Source organism: Arvicola amphibius, chromosome 9 (genome assembly GCF_903992535.2).
Source record: "Arvicola amphibius chromosome 9, mArvAmp1.2, whole genome shotgun sequence".
Classification (NCBI taxonomy): domain Eukaryota; kingdom Metazoa; phylum Chordata; class Mammalia; order Rodentia; family Cricetidae; genus Arvicola; species Arvicola amphibius.
The window spans coordinates 83,129,836-83,144,490 of NC_052055.2; the positions used below are offsets into that span (position 1 = coordinate 83,129,836).

Consider the following 14,655-nt stretch of genomic DNA (forward strand, 5'->3'; position numbering starts at 1 on the left):
CTAATAATAGGATGATGGTTAAAACTATCTGCACATATGTGTATACATACATACGTATACTTAATAATTAAAACATTAAGCTTAGAATTAGGAAAAAGTAATGTATACTTAATGACATGCCAACCTGCTTGTGATGAGGCTGAGTATAACTATTGGGGCTCTGTGTTATCAATTAAAAGCCAGACACATAAGAATAATGTAAATTCTGGAAGCGAGATGACAAAGGTTATGAGAAAAAAATTAGTTCTACTTTTCCACAAACACAGTTTTTCTTTCTCTCTTGCATTGCAATGACAGACAATATTAAAAATTAAACGTAGCCACGAATTCGTATCAAGGCCCAATTTAAAGTACAAACTCATACATGTATTTGGCTCCACGGCTATGATTCTGCATGACACTGAGCAAGAGAACCAGTGGGCTGGGTTATGAGGCGTCCATCATAAATGCTAAGAGAAGCCTTCCTCGCAGCTCATTTTGCAGATGAAAATTTAAATAAAAATAAATACATGCATAATCAATTTTATTTCAAATGCAGGCTCAAAATTTGCCACTGAAATAATGGTCTAACCATCAGCTTGATCTTGTTGTACTAAGTGTGATTTCAAGTGACATATTCCCTGCAATTTTTATGTTACTTCCTTTTTTCCTAAGGTGTGAGGGTTATCTAGCAAAGCACATCGAGGTATGCTAGAAATTATCAATATGCTTCAAAAGAAAGATATTTTAATGCCACTGAAGTGGTAAAGCATGAATTCCGCAACATTTTCAGTATATGTTTTTGGAGATAGCACAAACTCGTCTATTGAAAATGACAAAGCGAATATCGAGGCTCTTTATCCTGGGATGAATCATGAATGGAAACTAAAAGTATGCGGTCAACTCTGCATGGACTCTGGGGCTCCTGGGAAAAATCCATTTATATTTTGAAATTCTAAAATAATTTACCTAACTAAAAAGCTACTTGTGAAAATTGAGTGGGATCAAGTACAATAGAGAATTTTAAATTATGATCAACATATTAATATAACTTTTGCTAGCATGTTAAAATCATGAAATTAGAAGCACATTTAATGTTATGTTCCTATTTTAGATCACATATCATGTATTCCCAATGCAGGCAGTTTTCCCTTGTCTAATAAATGGTTATTTTTCTAAACCTGTTTATAAACTAACTTTATGCCTATGATGCTGAATAGTGAGAACCATTAACATTTATCTTATTCTAGCTTATTGGCCCTTAGCTTGGGTTTATCCTTTAAACAGAAATATTTATATCTTATTTTATATTATATATATTTATATATTTATATATATATATATATATACAGATATCTAACTTAGATTTTTATCCTACTTTATTGTATGTGTTAGGTTTAAACTCTATGTATGTTGTGTACTATGTTCATACAGTGCCCAGAGTGACCAGAAGAGAGTGTTGAATCCTCTCGAACTAGAGATAACACCTGGTTGTGAAACACCATGTAGATTATGGGAACCTAACATGTGGCCCCTGCAAGAGCAGTAAGTGCTCTTAACCACTGAGACATTTCTCCAGCCTCATCTTAAACTTTTATAGTAGCCTAATTAATATTCAGACTTGGCTCGGTTCCTAGCATTAGCACTAGTCCTCTAGTTATTCTGATAAAATAATGCTACCTCATAAGAATGTCATTTAAAAGTATTCACTCACCCTGCCTCTGTCTAGTAAAGCTTTCTTAAAATGAAAGTATTTACTGATTGCATTGATTTTTAAAGCCAGTTCATTTATTTGAGAACAAATAAGGCATGATAGCTTTTGCTTTCTTTTTCCATGACAGGTATAACATATTATGACAGGTATAGCATATTATGACAGATATAGCATATTATGACAGGTATAGCATATTATGGCATTTTACAGTTTTATTTTTTAGCTTCCCTCGATTGTATCAGTTTTTGTTCTCAAATTATGGTTAGCAAAATTTCATGACTGTGTATATGTAATATTATTACCTTGATTTGAAACAAGACAAGTTCTATAAATAAAACATCAGTTTGTAAAATGTTATTGTGTGACAATTCTATTAATTAGTCTATGTTAACTTCAAAAGAAACAATATTTTAAAACTTTTAGTAATGTAAGTGCCTTGCTTTCAATTATTAATCTTAAAAATACTATAATGAATTTTCCTTTCTTAGTTCAGCATGTTAATTCAATATTAAAGTACGTACAAATACACACGTCTACATTTGTGTATGCAATGTTTGGTTTAAAATGAGTTTATGATCCTATTTCCTATAAATCAAACATCAACCAATATTTCTAGAGTTTAATATGGTATGATCTTTCCGAGAAGATAACAATATGTGTAAGTGTTTTTAAAATTGGGCCCAGATTTATTTAAGCAGTATGTCATCTACTTACCAAATCACTTGTTAGTGAAAGAATATACATTGTGTAGAAAAAACAATGACTGGAAAATCAGAAATAAATGTAAAAATTGTGATTACCAATTTCTAATTTTACAAATCAACATTTCATGACATTTAAGTTTGTCAAAATGTTTTCATTAAAAATTTAAATTGTCTTAATGTAAACAAGCATTAATAAATGGAATTTTAAAAAAACTTTGGCTTAAATTGGGTAATACTAAATGAACAAGCTAAAGTTACTAGATCCCTGGATACTTAATCTTATGGTTCTCCATTTCACTCCCCTTGTTGACAAGTTTGAGGAATTAGAGTAAACCAATCTTTGCTATGCCTTTTGTGTAAAAGAAGGACAGATTTCTCAGACAGCAGATATGTTCTCACAGGGAGATGGATGCCTAAGGGACTGAGTGGTCAGTCCACGTTTTATCTCTCTATTGAGAGTAGAAATCCCCGAATCTCTGTTCACTGCTTCAATTATTTTGCTCCCAGTATTAGACAAAAGCACATTTTGGAATTTGGAAATCCACTTGAACTACAGAATACATTTTTGGACTTCAGTAAGCAACTGGTTAAAATATAAATCTCCTCTTAAATAAAGTACACCAAAAGCAACCCTGTAAAGAAAGTTCTCACTTCTGGGACTAGCTATATCATATATTATTTTTAAAATTTAAGCTATGAGCTTACAAAATTAATTCTACATATTCTGTTATGAGAAGCTGGGCTTTAATTAATATAATAAAATATATAATTTCTCTATTACCAAGACTTCAATTCTGTATTAATATTTGAATTTCTAAGCATTAAGCTAACGTACAGTGTTCTAAACAAACACTATCACAAAGAACATATGAACTGAAGGACACATTCATTCTTTTGGAGAATTTCATTAAAATTCTCCGAATAACATGTCACAGATTTTGTTATATACACATGATTTCATATTAATGCTAAAACAAACAAGAACGAGTGCATAAAATTTTGTAAAACCACAGATAAGCTTAGTTTTAAGTTTTGAAAAAGAAAAGCAATGAAAGGTTGGTCAGGTTTGCAACACTGCTTTAAAGATCTCCAACTGGGAGAGCCCCAGGCAATGTTGCTGGCCAGAACTCTAGAATTCTTACTACAAGCAGCCAAATTATGGCCACTGTAATTTTCCAAACTCTACAGACTATTAAAGCATAAATTCTGTGTGTATATATTCATGTATATCTATGAATTTCAAAAATTATGTCAAATAATGCACTTTTCAGTCACTCTCAAATTTTTAGGGAGTTAATAAATAATTTGATTGATGTATTATTAAAGAATTTTATAAGCCAGAAAGTCAGTTTTGTTGATATTTAATTAGATGGTTAACTTTTTACTATTTATCTTCCGCAACAGATTTATTTCCAAATCATATATTAAATTATAAAAAGTCTAATTTCTATATATTTTAGCAGCAAGCAATATTTATAGATAAAATGGCATATGGAAGCATATTTAATGTATCAAATTTGGTTACATTGAATCTCATCAGCTTAGTCCTATTTAAATTAAAGTTAATGAAAGTATCAAATCAAATAATTCTTGAAAAAGTAACTTTATTGCTTTCCTTTCAAAGTGTAATGATCCATTTTAGTGGCTAATTAACTTAAGGAATTAATAATACGTAAATTCTAAAGCGTCCTATACCAAGAGCAAAGCAAGTCTTACACATTATCTGTGTACTTTTCATTCATAGCTACTTTATTTATGGACTTTAACTGGTGACAAAAAATAGCTCAAAAAAAATCAGCTCCAAAACTGACAAATGTGCAGCAAAGGATCATGGAAACATGCAGTGGTTTCATTAAATTAACAACAACAAATAGAAAAATGTAACTAACGTATTACCAGTTTGTGCCATAAATTTAGCAGCATCAGCTTGTTCCTGAGGGACCCTTTTCTCATGGACAGATCGAGGTCGCTGACTTTTAATTGTATGATCTCCCATCATTCCAAATTCTAAAGACAGAATAAAGGTATATGAAAGCCTGTGTGTAGACATTTCTCACAAATTACATTCCTGTCCCATGCAATATGTTCCTGCACAGACCTAGAAGTTACTGATAAATCCACAGTTCTCACTTTTCTAGTCTGATCTGCTTGGAATATGTTGAAACTTTCTAAACATCAGCTAGAAAATCCGTATCATGAACAGCTTTCAAGAAACAATCATAACAGTCAATCAACGATACATCTGATAACAAGTCAACTCAAGTAACAGAATATATTGTATACTTCTCTGATAATGTTCTGAAGCCACATATCAGAAGAAAAAAATGCAACCCCACTATTAATTGTTCTTCCTCAAAGAATTCTGACTGGGTGTCTGCTGCCTCTGGCTAAATGCTTGTCACCCCAACGAGGTTTCCAGCACCTTCAAAAGGAATGAACAACTATGTACTCTAATTTTCGGAGGGAAGTATTCAGACAATGGATTGTTTTTATATCCAGAGATGAGGTAGCCTTGGTTTGCCTCAAGGGGTAGCTTCAGAAGTTCTGAGTCTTCCTTGGCCTGAATCAATCAATTGAACACTTTCTCTAACCACATGTAAGGCTATGTGTTCTTAAATTTTGGGTTCAAATGACAGCATCTAAGTTTTTGTTATTTAATTATTCTATAATAAGCTACTAATAAAGACAAAAATATTATCTGTGCCTAACAGACAATTTGAAAGAAAGTGCAGAGATGGAAATTATTCAATCAATAAGTCAGCTTCTGTGCAGTGCACTTACAGAACTTCATGTGCTTAAATGGATTGTAGCCTCAGGACTATGAGTTTGTGCTGTACTCACTGAACTCTTACAGTGATCTAGTGAAACTCAAGTCTACCATGTAGAATGCTAGATGGCTCTAATTCCTAACAGTTTGTTAGGAAAAGAAAATTCCTAGCAAAAATGACATTGTGGTACTTTCTCTTAAATTAAATATGTTATTGATCTCTTGATACTTAAGAGTTAAAAGTTAAGAAAGAAATTTGACAAAAAGTTGTTTTCCTCTTCAGCTCCTTTTCTCATCAATTTTTAAATGTCCTTCTCCTAAAATACAACTTGTTTGCCTTGTATTTTGTAAGGGGCAATTCTACCAACTCTTGTCTTTTATGTAAGAAAACGGTTAGTTGTCTGTTCAATCAAAATCATCCAGTTATAACCCCAGAAAAATCAACTCTAAGAAATCCTTTCTAGATATTCCATTAAAGAATTCACATCCTGATATTTGAGAAGACATTTGAGAAGTCTAAATGTATGCCTTTTTTGTCAGTTTGGATAATATTCAAGGATAGAAAATGGAAATATTTATAAAATATCAGTTTGCTAGAAAAAATACAATCACTATTTTTCTATTCCCGCCAACATTCCTTTATTCATTCATATGTAAACTATGTGTTGTGTGAATCATTTCTCACTAAGCATAGAAGTATCTAATTACCTTTAAATTTGCTATTTAGAAAAGTTTAACTATAGTTTTTCACTACTATATACCTAAAACCATAATGCAGTTGAAATGTCACTGTATCTTCAATAGCAAACAAATATTAATGATAACTTATATTAACACCACACACCACCTTTCCACTTAAAACTTTAATTTAGCTTGCATGTTCTGCAAGTATTTATCATTTTCAATATTTATATCAGAGTATATCTTTCATAATACTGCTGGGGCTCTAATGCTCACACTAAGGTAGTTTTGGCATGAGAATGTAAAGGAAGAAAAAAACCGCTTATCCCATATATTTGACTTTTAAGTTACAAAGTAATAACATAACCAATTTGATGGAAGACCATTCTTAATCTCAGTGGCAGCATGGTAATAACCTGTAATCTATCTTCTGAGGAAAATATTGCAACATTAAGGAAAGTATGATCCTGATGCTTAAGTCTGTGGGTATTGTTAATTCACTACTGGGGTAAGTTAAAAAGTATCACACTAAATTTCTAATAATTTCACAAACATAAGCAAGAGTCAAATGTTTACTTTTAAAACTGAATTTAGACTATTATTTTGTATTACTAGCCAAGTCATTTCTATATATCAAAAAATTTACAATACAAATGATACTTCCGTATTCAAGTTTAGCAACCACCTCTCGTCCATATTTATTGATGAACAGTATATCCTAATGAATGTTAGTGCTGATGCTTCATCCTTGGTTCTAATATTTAAGAAAATATATCCGTCAAATATTTATAGATTTAATTACATCATACACAAACAAAATTTTAAAGTGGCGTTGCTGATTACTGTGGCAATAAAATTTAACTAGCAAGTTTTTAAAAATGAGAATTGCATTTTTGTTTCTGTGGGGAGATCAAATCTAGCATCTTAATATACATTAGGCAAGCAGTCAATCAATGTGCTATATCTGAAAACAAAATGACAATTAATATGTAGTCCTGTTATAGACAAATTACCTAATTATATATATATATATATACATATATATATATATATATATGAGATACACCACTGATTTCCTTTTTTAGAAGGCAAATGAGAATTATGGTGGCATGTAAATATATTCTAAGCCTATTAAGACTAAAGTATCAAATTGAAAATGAAATATGCTCCAATCTAACCAGGAGTGGAGTGTTTCTATACAATATCTGCATTCCAAACTGTTAGAAAATATAAATCTTTTTCATCTAATTTTAATAAAAAGTAAGATTTACAACAAATGTTCCATATAACATAAATAATGGGTTTTGAAGCATTTATGTTGCTTTTCACTTCCTTCATGATGGCATTATCTTTGCTTCTAATGAAAATAAAGGCCTATTGGATCATTCAGTTGTCAGAGACAAAACTATTTTACTAGCGTACTCTCGTGTGGTCAATGTAGTTTGTAGTATTATGATTTCTGGATAATATAAAGTCTTCATCAATGGTTGATTCATAGTCATACAATCTGCATTGGCAAAGATAATATACTACATTAGTTACACAAGAAAAATAACCAAATAAAAAGATGCTCTGCATTGGGGAAAGCAATGGAAAGCAAGCTGCGAAATCAAATGAAAAAGTACAGCAGAAGAGTGCGTATGGTGCATGGCGTATGGAAACAGCGAGTTATTTCTTGTCTTTGCGTTGATGGCATTGATGAAGTGGTGATTAAATGGCTGTTCATGTAGAAAGCCCAAGATGACTGAAGATGACTAGCAAGCTTTAGGGTTTTTCCCTCAGGCATTCACTGTGCTTCTTAATAAAAACTGACGTTTCTGAAAGTTAGATGCGCGAAAGAAAGGTTTTGAAAGTCATCTCCTTTAAGTCTAGGCCTATGGCTTGATTAAGCATGAGATCCTTAGGAAGAAAATGGACATTAGACTCTACTTTAGATCACGAGCTGTCAGTAATGGGAATTTTGTTTGGAAGTTGAGGAAGACACTAATATGGGATTTAATTTATCAAAAAGTTAAAATACATCTACTCAATATTTTACTAATGGGTTTAGTTTAAATATATGGACAAGCATTAATACTGTCATTTAATGTCATTTAATGTCAGACTGGCTTTAGAATTTACAGACTTCCCTTTGCATTTCCACCAATATCAACTAACCCAAGCAAGGTCACTATTGCTTTTCACAGAGACCCGAGTAAGGCCCTGTTGATTCACTGTTGGAACTGCACTACTGTTGCCAGTGAACGAGGAGCTGTACCCTTGCTCAAAACTGCCTCCAAGGGAAGGTCTGCTCCTTCAGCAATGTCTGTAAAAAAGACACCCTTAATTTCAACTTCTTCAACAGCACCAGAAAGCACTTCCACTTCAAAATATTATGCCATTGCCTTCGTCTCCTTGAAATACTGATTTGCCTAGAATCACCACCAGATTTGTATTTTATCTACAGAGATAAAATTTATATATTGTATAGGTATACAAATATATTATTTTTCCTATCACACACGAACTTTTATTCTCTCTCTCTCTCTTTCTCTCCCCCCCCTCTCTGTCTGTGTCTGTCTCTATCTGTCTCTCTCTCTCTCTCTCTCTCTCTCTCTCTCTCTCTCTTTCTCTCTCTCTCTCTCTCTCTCAGAAAGGATCTCATGTACCCCTAGCTGTCTTGGAACTTGCTATAAAACAGAGAATAAACTTGAACTTTACTACTGAACAACATATTCACCACCCATAACATAACTTTAAGTACCACAACTAGAAAACTTAAATGAGATTTTATTTGTCAAAATGTAACAGGAGAGAATATCAAATATGCTGCAGTTGGCTGATGAAAAAGGTGCATCACTTGTTTAGTATAAGATAGTGTAGAGAAGCAATTCTGTTAAGCCACAGCATATTCTATGTAGAAAGTTGATTAAAGTTAATGTATTCTAAGTTCACATTTGTGCTGGTATATAATTATTGAACTTGTCATTTATTTTCATATTAATTGGAATTATATGGCACAATGATTCTGTATGTAAAGACATTCTTCTACATAATGAAGTTGATAAATACGTAGATACTAAAGAGAAACTAAAACTACCACTATTAGAATATTTTCTTTTACTTCTGCGGTTTCCTAATTTTTCTAAATTTTTAAATGTATGCAGACTTGAAATTTGCATATTCTTACTTCATAAACATCTGCTAAGTACTTATATATCCAAATGTTTTATGAAAAGACAGGAGAAAGAGTCAATGATTGAAGTATTCACAATCAAAAGTGTCTCTAAAAGTAGCATGCATTATCAAAGACTATAATTTTTTAAATTATATACACTAGCTAAGATGATCAAAAACACCTTAACAATATTTACCATTGATTACAAAATAGTTTAGCTTTCTAAAGGACAGAATCAGTGACTAGAAGACAACTTTCAAAGAACTCAAGAACGAAAGTTGCATAGTAAATTGATAAATATTGAAAAATATTTAAATAAAACAGAAATGTTCTTAAAATGCTAGGAACCCAGGAAACTCATTAAATTTTAATATGTCAATGGTTTGTCCTTGTTATACATTATTTTTATGCTTTATTACCAAATTTATATCACTGATTATAGGGATAAAGATGTTCTTTCTCACACCAGTGAAACAAAATTTTAATTGCCAAATACTCTGACATAAATTACTTTATTAGGTAGCTAACATACTTCTACACATGAATAAAGCATTGAATAATCAAGTATGTGTGACCAGCGTGCTCACAGAAGAGTTTTAGATGTTCTGGCACATGTGAGAAGTTGTCAAGTTTCATAATTTATGTGATGGTTATAAATGTGTTCACCAAATATAATTTCACACACATTTGCAAGTAAGGCTATATATTGTTTATCTTTATTTGAAGCATAAATATGAAGCAACTTTATAAAACAATGGATTTCTCAAGAACTTTTAGAGTACATATCTAAAAATCACATGTAAAACATGTGCACAGGGCACAGATAATTTGTGACCATCCACTCATATCATCATTGTGATCCTTCCTTAGTGCCTATCTGCTGGGAAATGTTAGAAATGAGGACATGTTGCTACAGGTTAGAAGTCATCAATGTGTACATTCACACAGGAAGTTTTGGTAAATATTTTTTATACATTATCCAAGTATATGGACTTTTGCATATTTTCGTGTGTGAACTACTGAATTACTGTAAACCAGTATCACTGATTTGCCTCAATTTTTTTTTACTGATTATTAATCAGGAAAATAGACAAATGAACATATACTTAGTAAATGCCATCCCATAATGTGATACAATTTCAATACTAAACTAGCAGTTGAACATAACTTTTGCTCATTTATGTCAGTATAGCAGTGCTAAATTCCAATGCTTTCTTCTTGCCTGCTCTAATACATTTTGCTACCGACAAAATCCCTTGAAATCAAAGTTTATTTCAATAAACTTTGATATTAATGCGGTCTGACAAGATCTCAGAGAACCTGAAATATAAGCAACCTGAACTGTCTTTAGATAATTTTTTTCCCTGCTTTTTCCAAACTAGAACAGAGATTGGGTTCTTTCTGGCCCAGTTTCTGACATGTAGATGGGTCCTGTATGAAGAGATTTCAAAAGTGTGAACAAGAGAATGGCAACAGCAGGCAGAAATTTGTCCCTGAAGCTTCAGTGGAAACAAACCAGCAATACAAACACAAAAGTGAATGGGTCAGATGTTATGGGAGAAGCCAGATTTTCAACTTAGAGGATACTGGAACTTTGGTTAGAGAATACAGGAATTTGAAGAGTAGTTTATTTGTAGTCAGTCTGTGGTGTGTGTGTGTGTGTGTGTGTGTGTGTGTGTGTGTGTGTGTGTGTGTGTGTGTGTGTTTAAGTGTACCATGTTCTGCATTGCCTGCAGAGTCCAGTAGAGGGTTTTGGATCCCAGGGGACAGCAGTTTCAGACAGTTGTAGCTGCTATGTAGGTTCTGGGAAGCAGGTGTTAACCCTCTGGAAGAGCAGTAAGTGTTTTGACCACTGAGTCATTGTTCTAGCCGGTTATGGAAACTGGAAGCTACCACGTGTTGAGGTTCTGGCAAAGAAAAAGTTAATGATCATTGATCATAAAGTTAAGAGGAGACATTCAAGGGTGTTCCTGGACATTAGAATGGAGGGGAACCCAGGTAAATAGAAACAAAAACATCTGTTGCTTTACTAGGAACCAAGTGTGAAATTATACTGCTACTAATAAAATGTGAAAATTTTTAAGGAATTTAAGCAAAAAACAAAGATCCATGCCTTGAATTTCAGATATGCACTTTAATTGAAGAAGGGAGAGTAGATAGGAGAGAAAAAAAATTGTAAGCAGCAGAAATTGCTAAGCAACCCTGCCATCTCCTAAGTGTGGGTAAGTGAGTAACTCCCATTCATTCAGGGTGATCCTTCCTTGGACGTCTAAGTTTTAAGTGTTGACAACTAAACCTATTTTCAGTACTCAATGTTTTCAAGAATAGAATTTCACTTACTTTTATTTGAGTCTTGTTCTGCGTGGTTATGTATGTGTAATGTTTGTGTGGGTGTGCATGAACATGGGTGTGTAACTGCCCCGAGAGCACAGGTTGATGTCAGGTATCTTCTTCAATTGCTCTCCATGATATTTTTCTTGAGATGGTTTTTCTCTTAGCCTTGAATATGCTGATAAGCTCGGCTGGCTGCCTTGCCATACCAAGTAATCCTCCTGCTTCCAGGATCAGCATTGGGCTTAAGGATTGTGGGTGATTAGAGGCTTCTGTGTGTGTGCTGTGAATCTGATCTAGGGTCCTCACGCTTGCTCTTCAGCACTTTACTGATGACACCAACAAAAGCTTTCTATATAAAGTCCATCATCTTTTTTTTTTTTTTTTTTTTTTTTTTTTTGGTTTTTCGAGACAGGGTTTCCCTGTAGTTTCTAGAGCCTGTTCTAGAACTAGCTCTTGTAGACCAGGCTGGCCTCGAACTCAGAGATCCGCCTGCCTCTGCCTCCCGAGTGCTGGGATTAAAGGCGTGCGCCACCACCGCCCGGCCAAGTCCATCATCTTTTAAGGAAATATTTAGTTTGATATTTTCATAGGTCTCACCCTCATATGCATTACGGTAATACGTATTTTTTAAGAAATTATAATAAAATTATTCTTCTAAAATTTTAAATTATAGCTCATATTAAATGGCACCTTTAAACTTGTCAAGTTATTTCTCATTTATTATTTTAACAGCACCCAGAATAATTTGATTTAAAGCAATGTTACTGCATTAGGCTTACTGGAAATTTTATAAGCTATTTTACAAAGATATTACATTATTTAAAGGAATTATTTAATGAAATGTTCAAAAAATAATTGATATATTATTTCATAAAGTGTGCCTTATTCTTACAATATTAATAAAATAAATGTTATTCAAATTTAAATCATTATATACATGGTTGTTTGACCAAAAAGTAAATATATAAGCCTTAGGTAATAAATCAGATACTTTCTCTTTTATAGAAAATATTGGTACCTAGAGTTGCTGAGTCTCAAGGTTTGCTTTTATTTTCTGAAGGCGAGAGAGGGTTTTTTTTTCATTAATATTTTTTTTCATTTATTTTATATACTGGCCACAGTTTCCCCTCCCTACTCCCCCCTGCCCATCTTCCATCTACCCCCTTCCCATCTACTTTTCCTTGGTCTCCATTCAGGAAGGTGGCAGACCTCCCACTCGCATCAACAAAACTTGGCACATGTGGTTGAGGCAGGATCAAGTTCCTCCCCACTGAATCAAGTCTGGACAAGGCAACCAAACCAGCATGGGGAATATATTCCCAAAACAGCTCAAGTACCAGGGGCAGGTCCTGAGCCCACTGCTAGAAGCACTACAAACAGACCAAGCTACACAAGTGTTACACACGTGCAGAGGGCCTAGGTCCGTCCCATGCAGGCTCCACAGCTGCTGTTCAGAGTCCATGAGTTCACCAAACCCAGGTCAGCTGTCCCTGTAGGTTTCCCCATCATGAATTTTACTCCAACGACTCATACAATTATTCTGCATGAGAGAGTTGTTTTATCTGTTATATGTGTGTGTGCACATACGTTACAGAAAACATAATATATACATATGCATTTAACTTGTTGAATATATTGGTGAGGAGATGTATTTTCAGAGTATACAGAAATGATCAAGTAAGTGGTTCTGGCCACATCTCATTACTACCCTCATGTTTCTACCACTTACTGCCAAACAGTTATATATACACATGACATACATTTACTAAAATAGACATCAGGCCTGACTTTCTTAATGAAAAATACTCTGAAACATAGTGTCTTTGATTTCTTAAGTAACCAAACACTGACTTGGTGCTTCCTTAACCTTGTAGGAACAAATAAAGATACACAGTGAGCAATCTCCGCATTTTTCTAAGACATCAGATACTCTTCCATAAGTTTCCATGCAGTCAAGCTGACCTCCATAAAGGAGCAGCATTGCTCGCGAATTCCAAGTTCTACATGGCTGTGTAAGAATGATGCACATTCCCAAAGCAGCGGCTAACCTACTGAAAAAGCGAAGGCTACGTTAACTGGCCTGCAGGCAAACAGTGTGGATGATCAGATGGCGAGATAAGGAAATGGACAACTAGGAATTTTATGAAGCACTTTATGAAATGCAGCTCATATTTGACAGTATCAGGCCTGAACTCGGTGCAAATGCAAGTGCTGGCTAAACTATCTCCAAATTCTCTCTATGTTCTAAAATTACACTTGTTCTGAATTCTCAGGTTGGAATTCAGTCTGGGAGTGACCACCTCAGCCGACCAAGAGCCTAGACACATGACTATGTCTGATTGAAGGTTATAAAGATGTACAGAAACGCCTTTACATATGTGATTGGTTTTTAGTACACAAAATATTATCTGGTTGTCTCAAAACATCATGTATCCAGTCAATATTTAGGAGTTTTTCTTGATCCATTTCTAAGTAATGATGTAAGGTTTATCTTGCCTGCAAACCTCCAAACTTCCTAGTGCATATTGAAGTAAATATAGCAAGCATGCTCTTATAAGTGTCTACACTGGATGAAGTTTTTTAAGAAAAGGAATATTTTTCAGTGGTATTAGAGAAATGATGAAATATATGAAATATGAACATGAAATATATGTCCACAACATCACAGATGAGAATCTCAATACTGGAGATATGGCAAAAAAAATAACAAAGATAATTTTATATGTATGAAAGAGGCTTTGTAATTGCTCTTAGTCAGACATGTAAGATTTATAAATATATAAATATTAACTAACATGGTAGCCCTTCATAACTTAATTGTAAGTTACCATCCATATTCAGATTAATAACTTTTACTTAATGCCTTTGTTTATAGATTGCCTCAATTTAGACTTCACGTAAATGATTCAACAATTTTATTTAATGTCTTTGTTAAATGAATATTAAATTGTGGATATGATATTCATGTCTTCACGTTTCAAATTTCCTCTTTTTATTTACTTGATTTTCTTAAGTGTTAACTTAGTCTTAATCTCACGAGAAAACATTTTTTCCTCAATTCTTACTTATATGTAATTTAATTATTTTACTTCTGGAAACTACACTTAGAAACAAATATATTTTAATGTGGATGGCCACAGTGATACAACTTTGTAATCTCAGTTCTTGGGATGTTAGATCAAGGGAATTCTAAATGTGAGGTCCATTGGAGCGCAGGACTGAGCTCCCAAGGCCCAAATGAGGAGCTGAAGGAGGGAGAACATGAGCAAGGAAGTCAGGACCACGAGGAGTGCGCCCACCCACTGAGACGCTGGGGCTG

The 14,655-nt window shown here is 33.5% G+C and overlaps 1 protein-coding gene across 1 annotated transcript in view; it reads right to left on the minus strand.

Annotated features, from left to right (window-relative positions):
* Adgrb3 (adhesion G protein-coupled receptor B3) overlaps nucleotides 1–14,655 on the minus strand; it is a 710,232-nt gene that overhangs the window by 448,310 nt on the left and 247,267 nt on the right. The window contains exon 2 of the mRNA XM_038342237.1: nucleotides 4,294–4,404. Within this exon, the coding sequence (XP_038198165.1) occupies nucleotides 4,294–4,404 (111 nt within the window). The remainder of the gene's footprint in view (nucleotides 1–4,293; nucleotides 4,405–14,655) is intronic.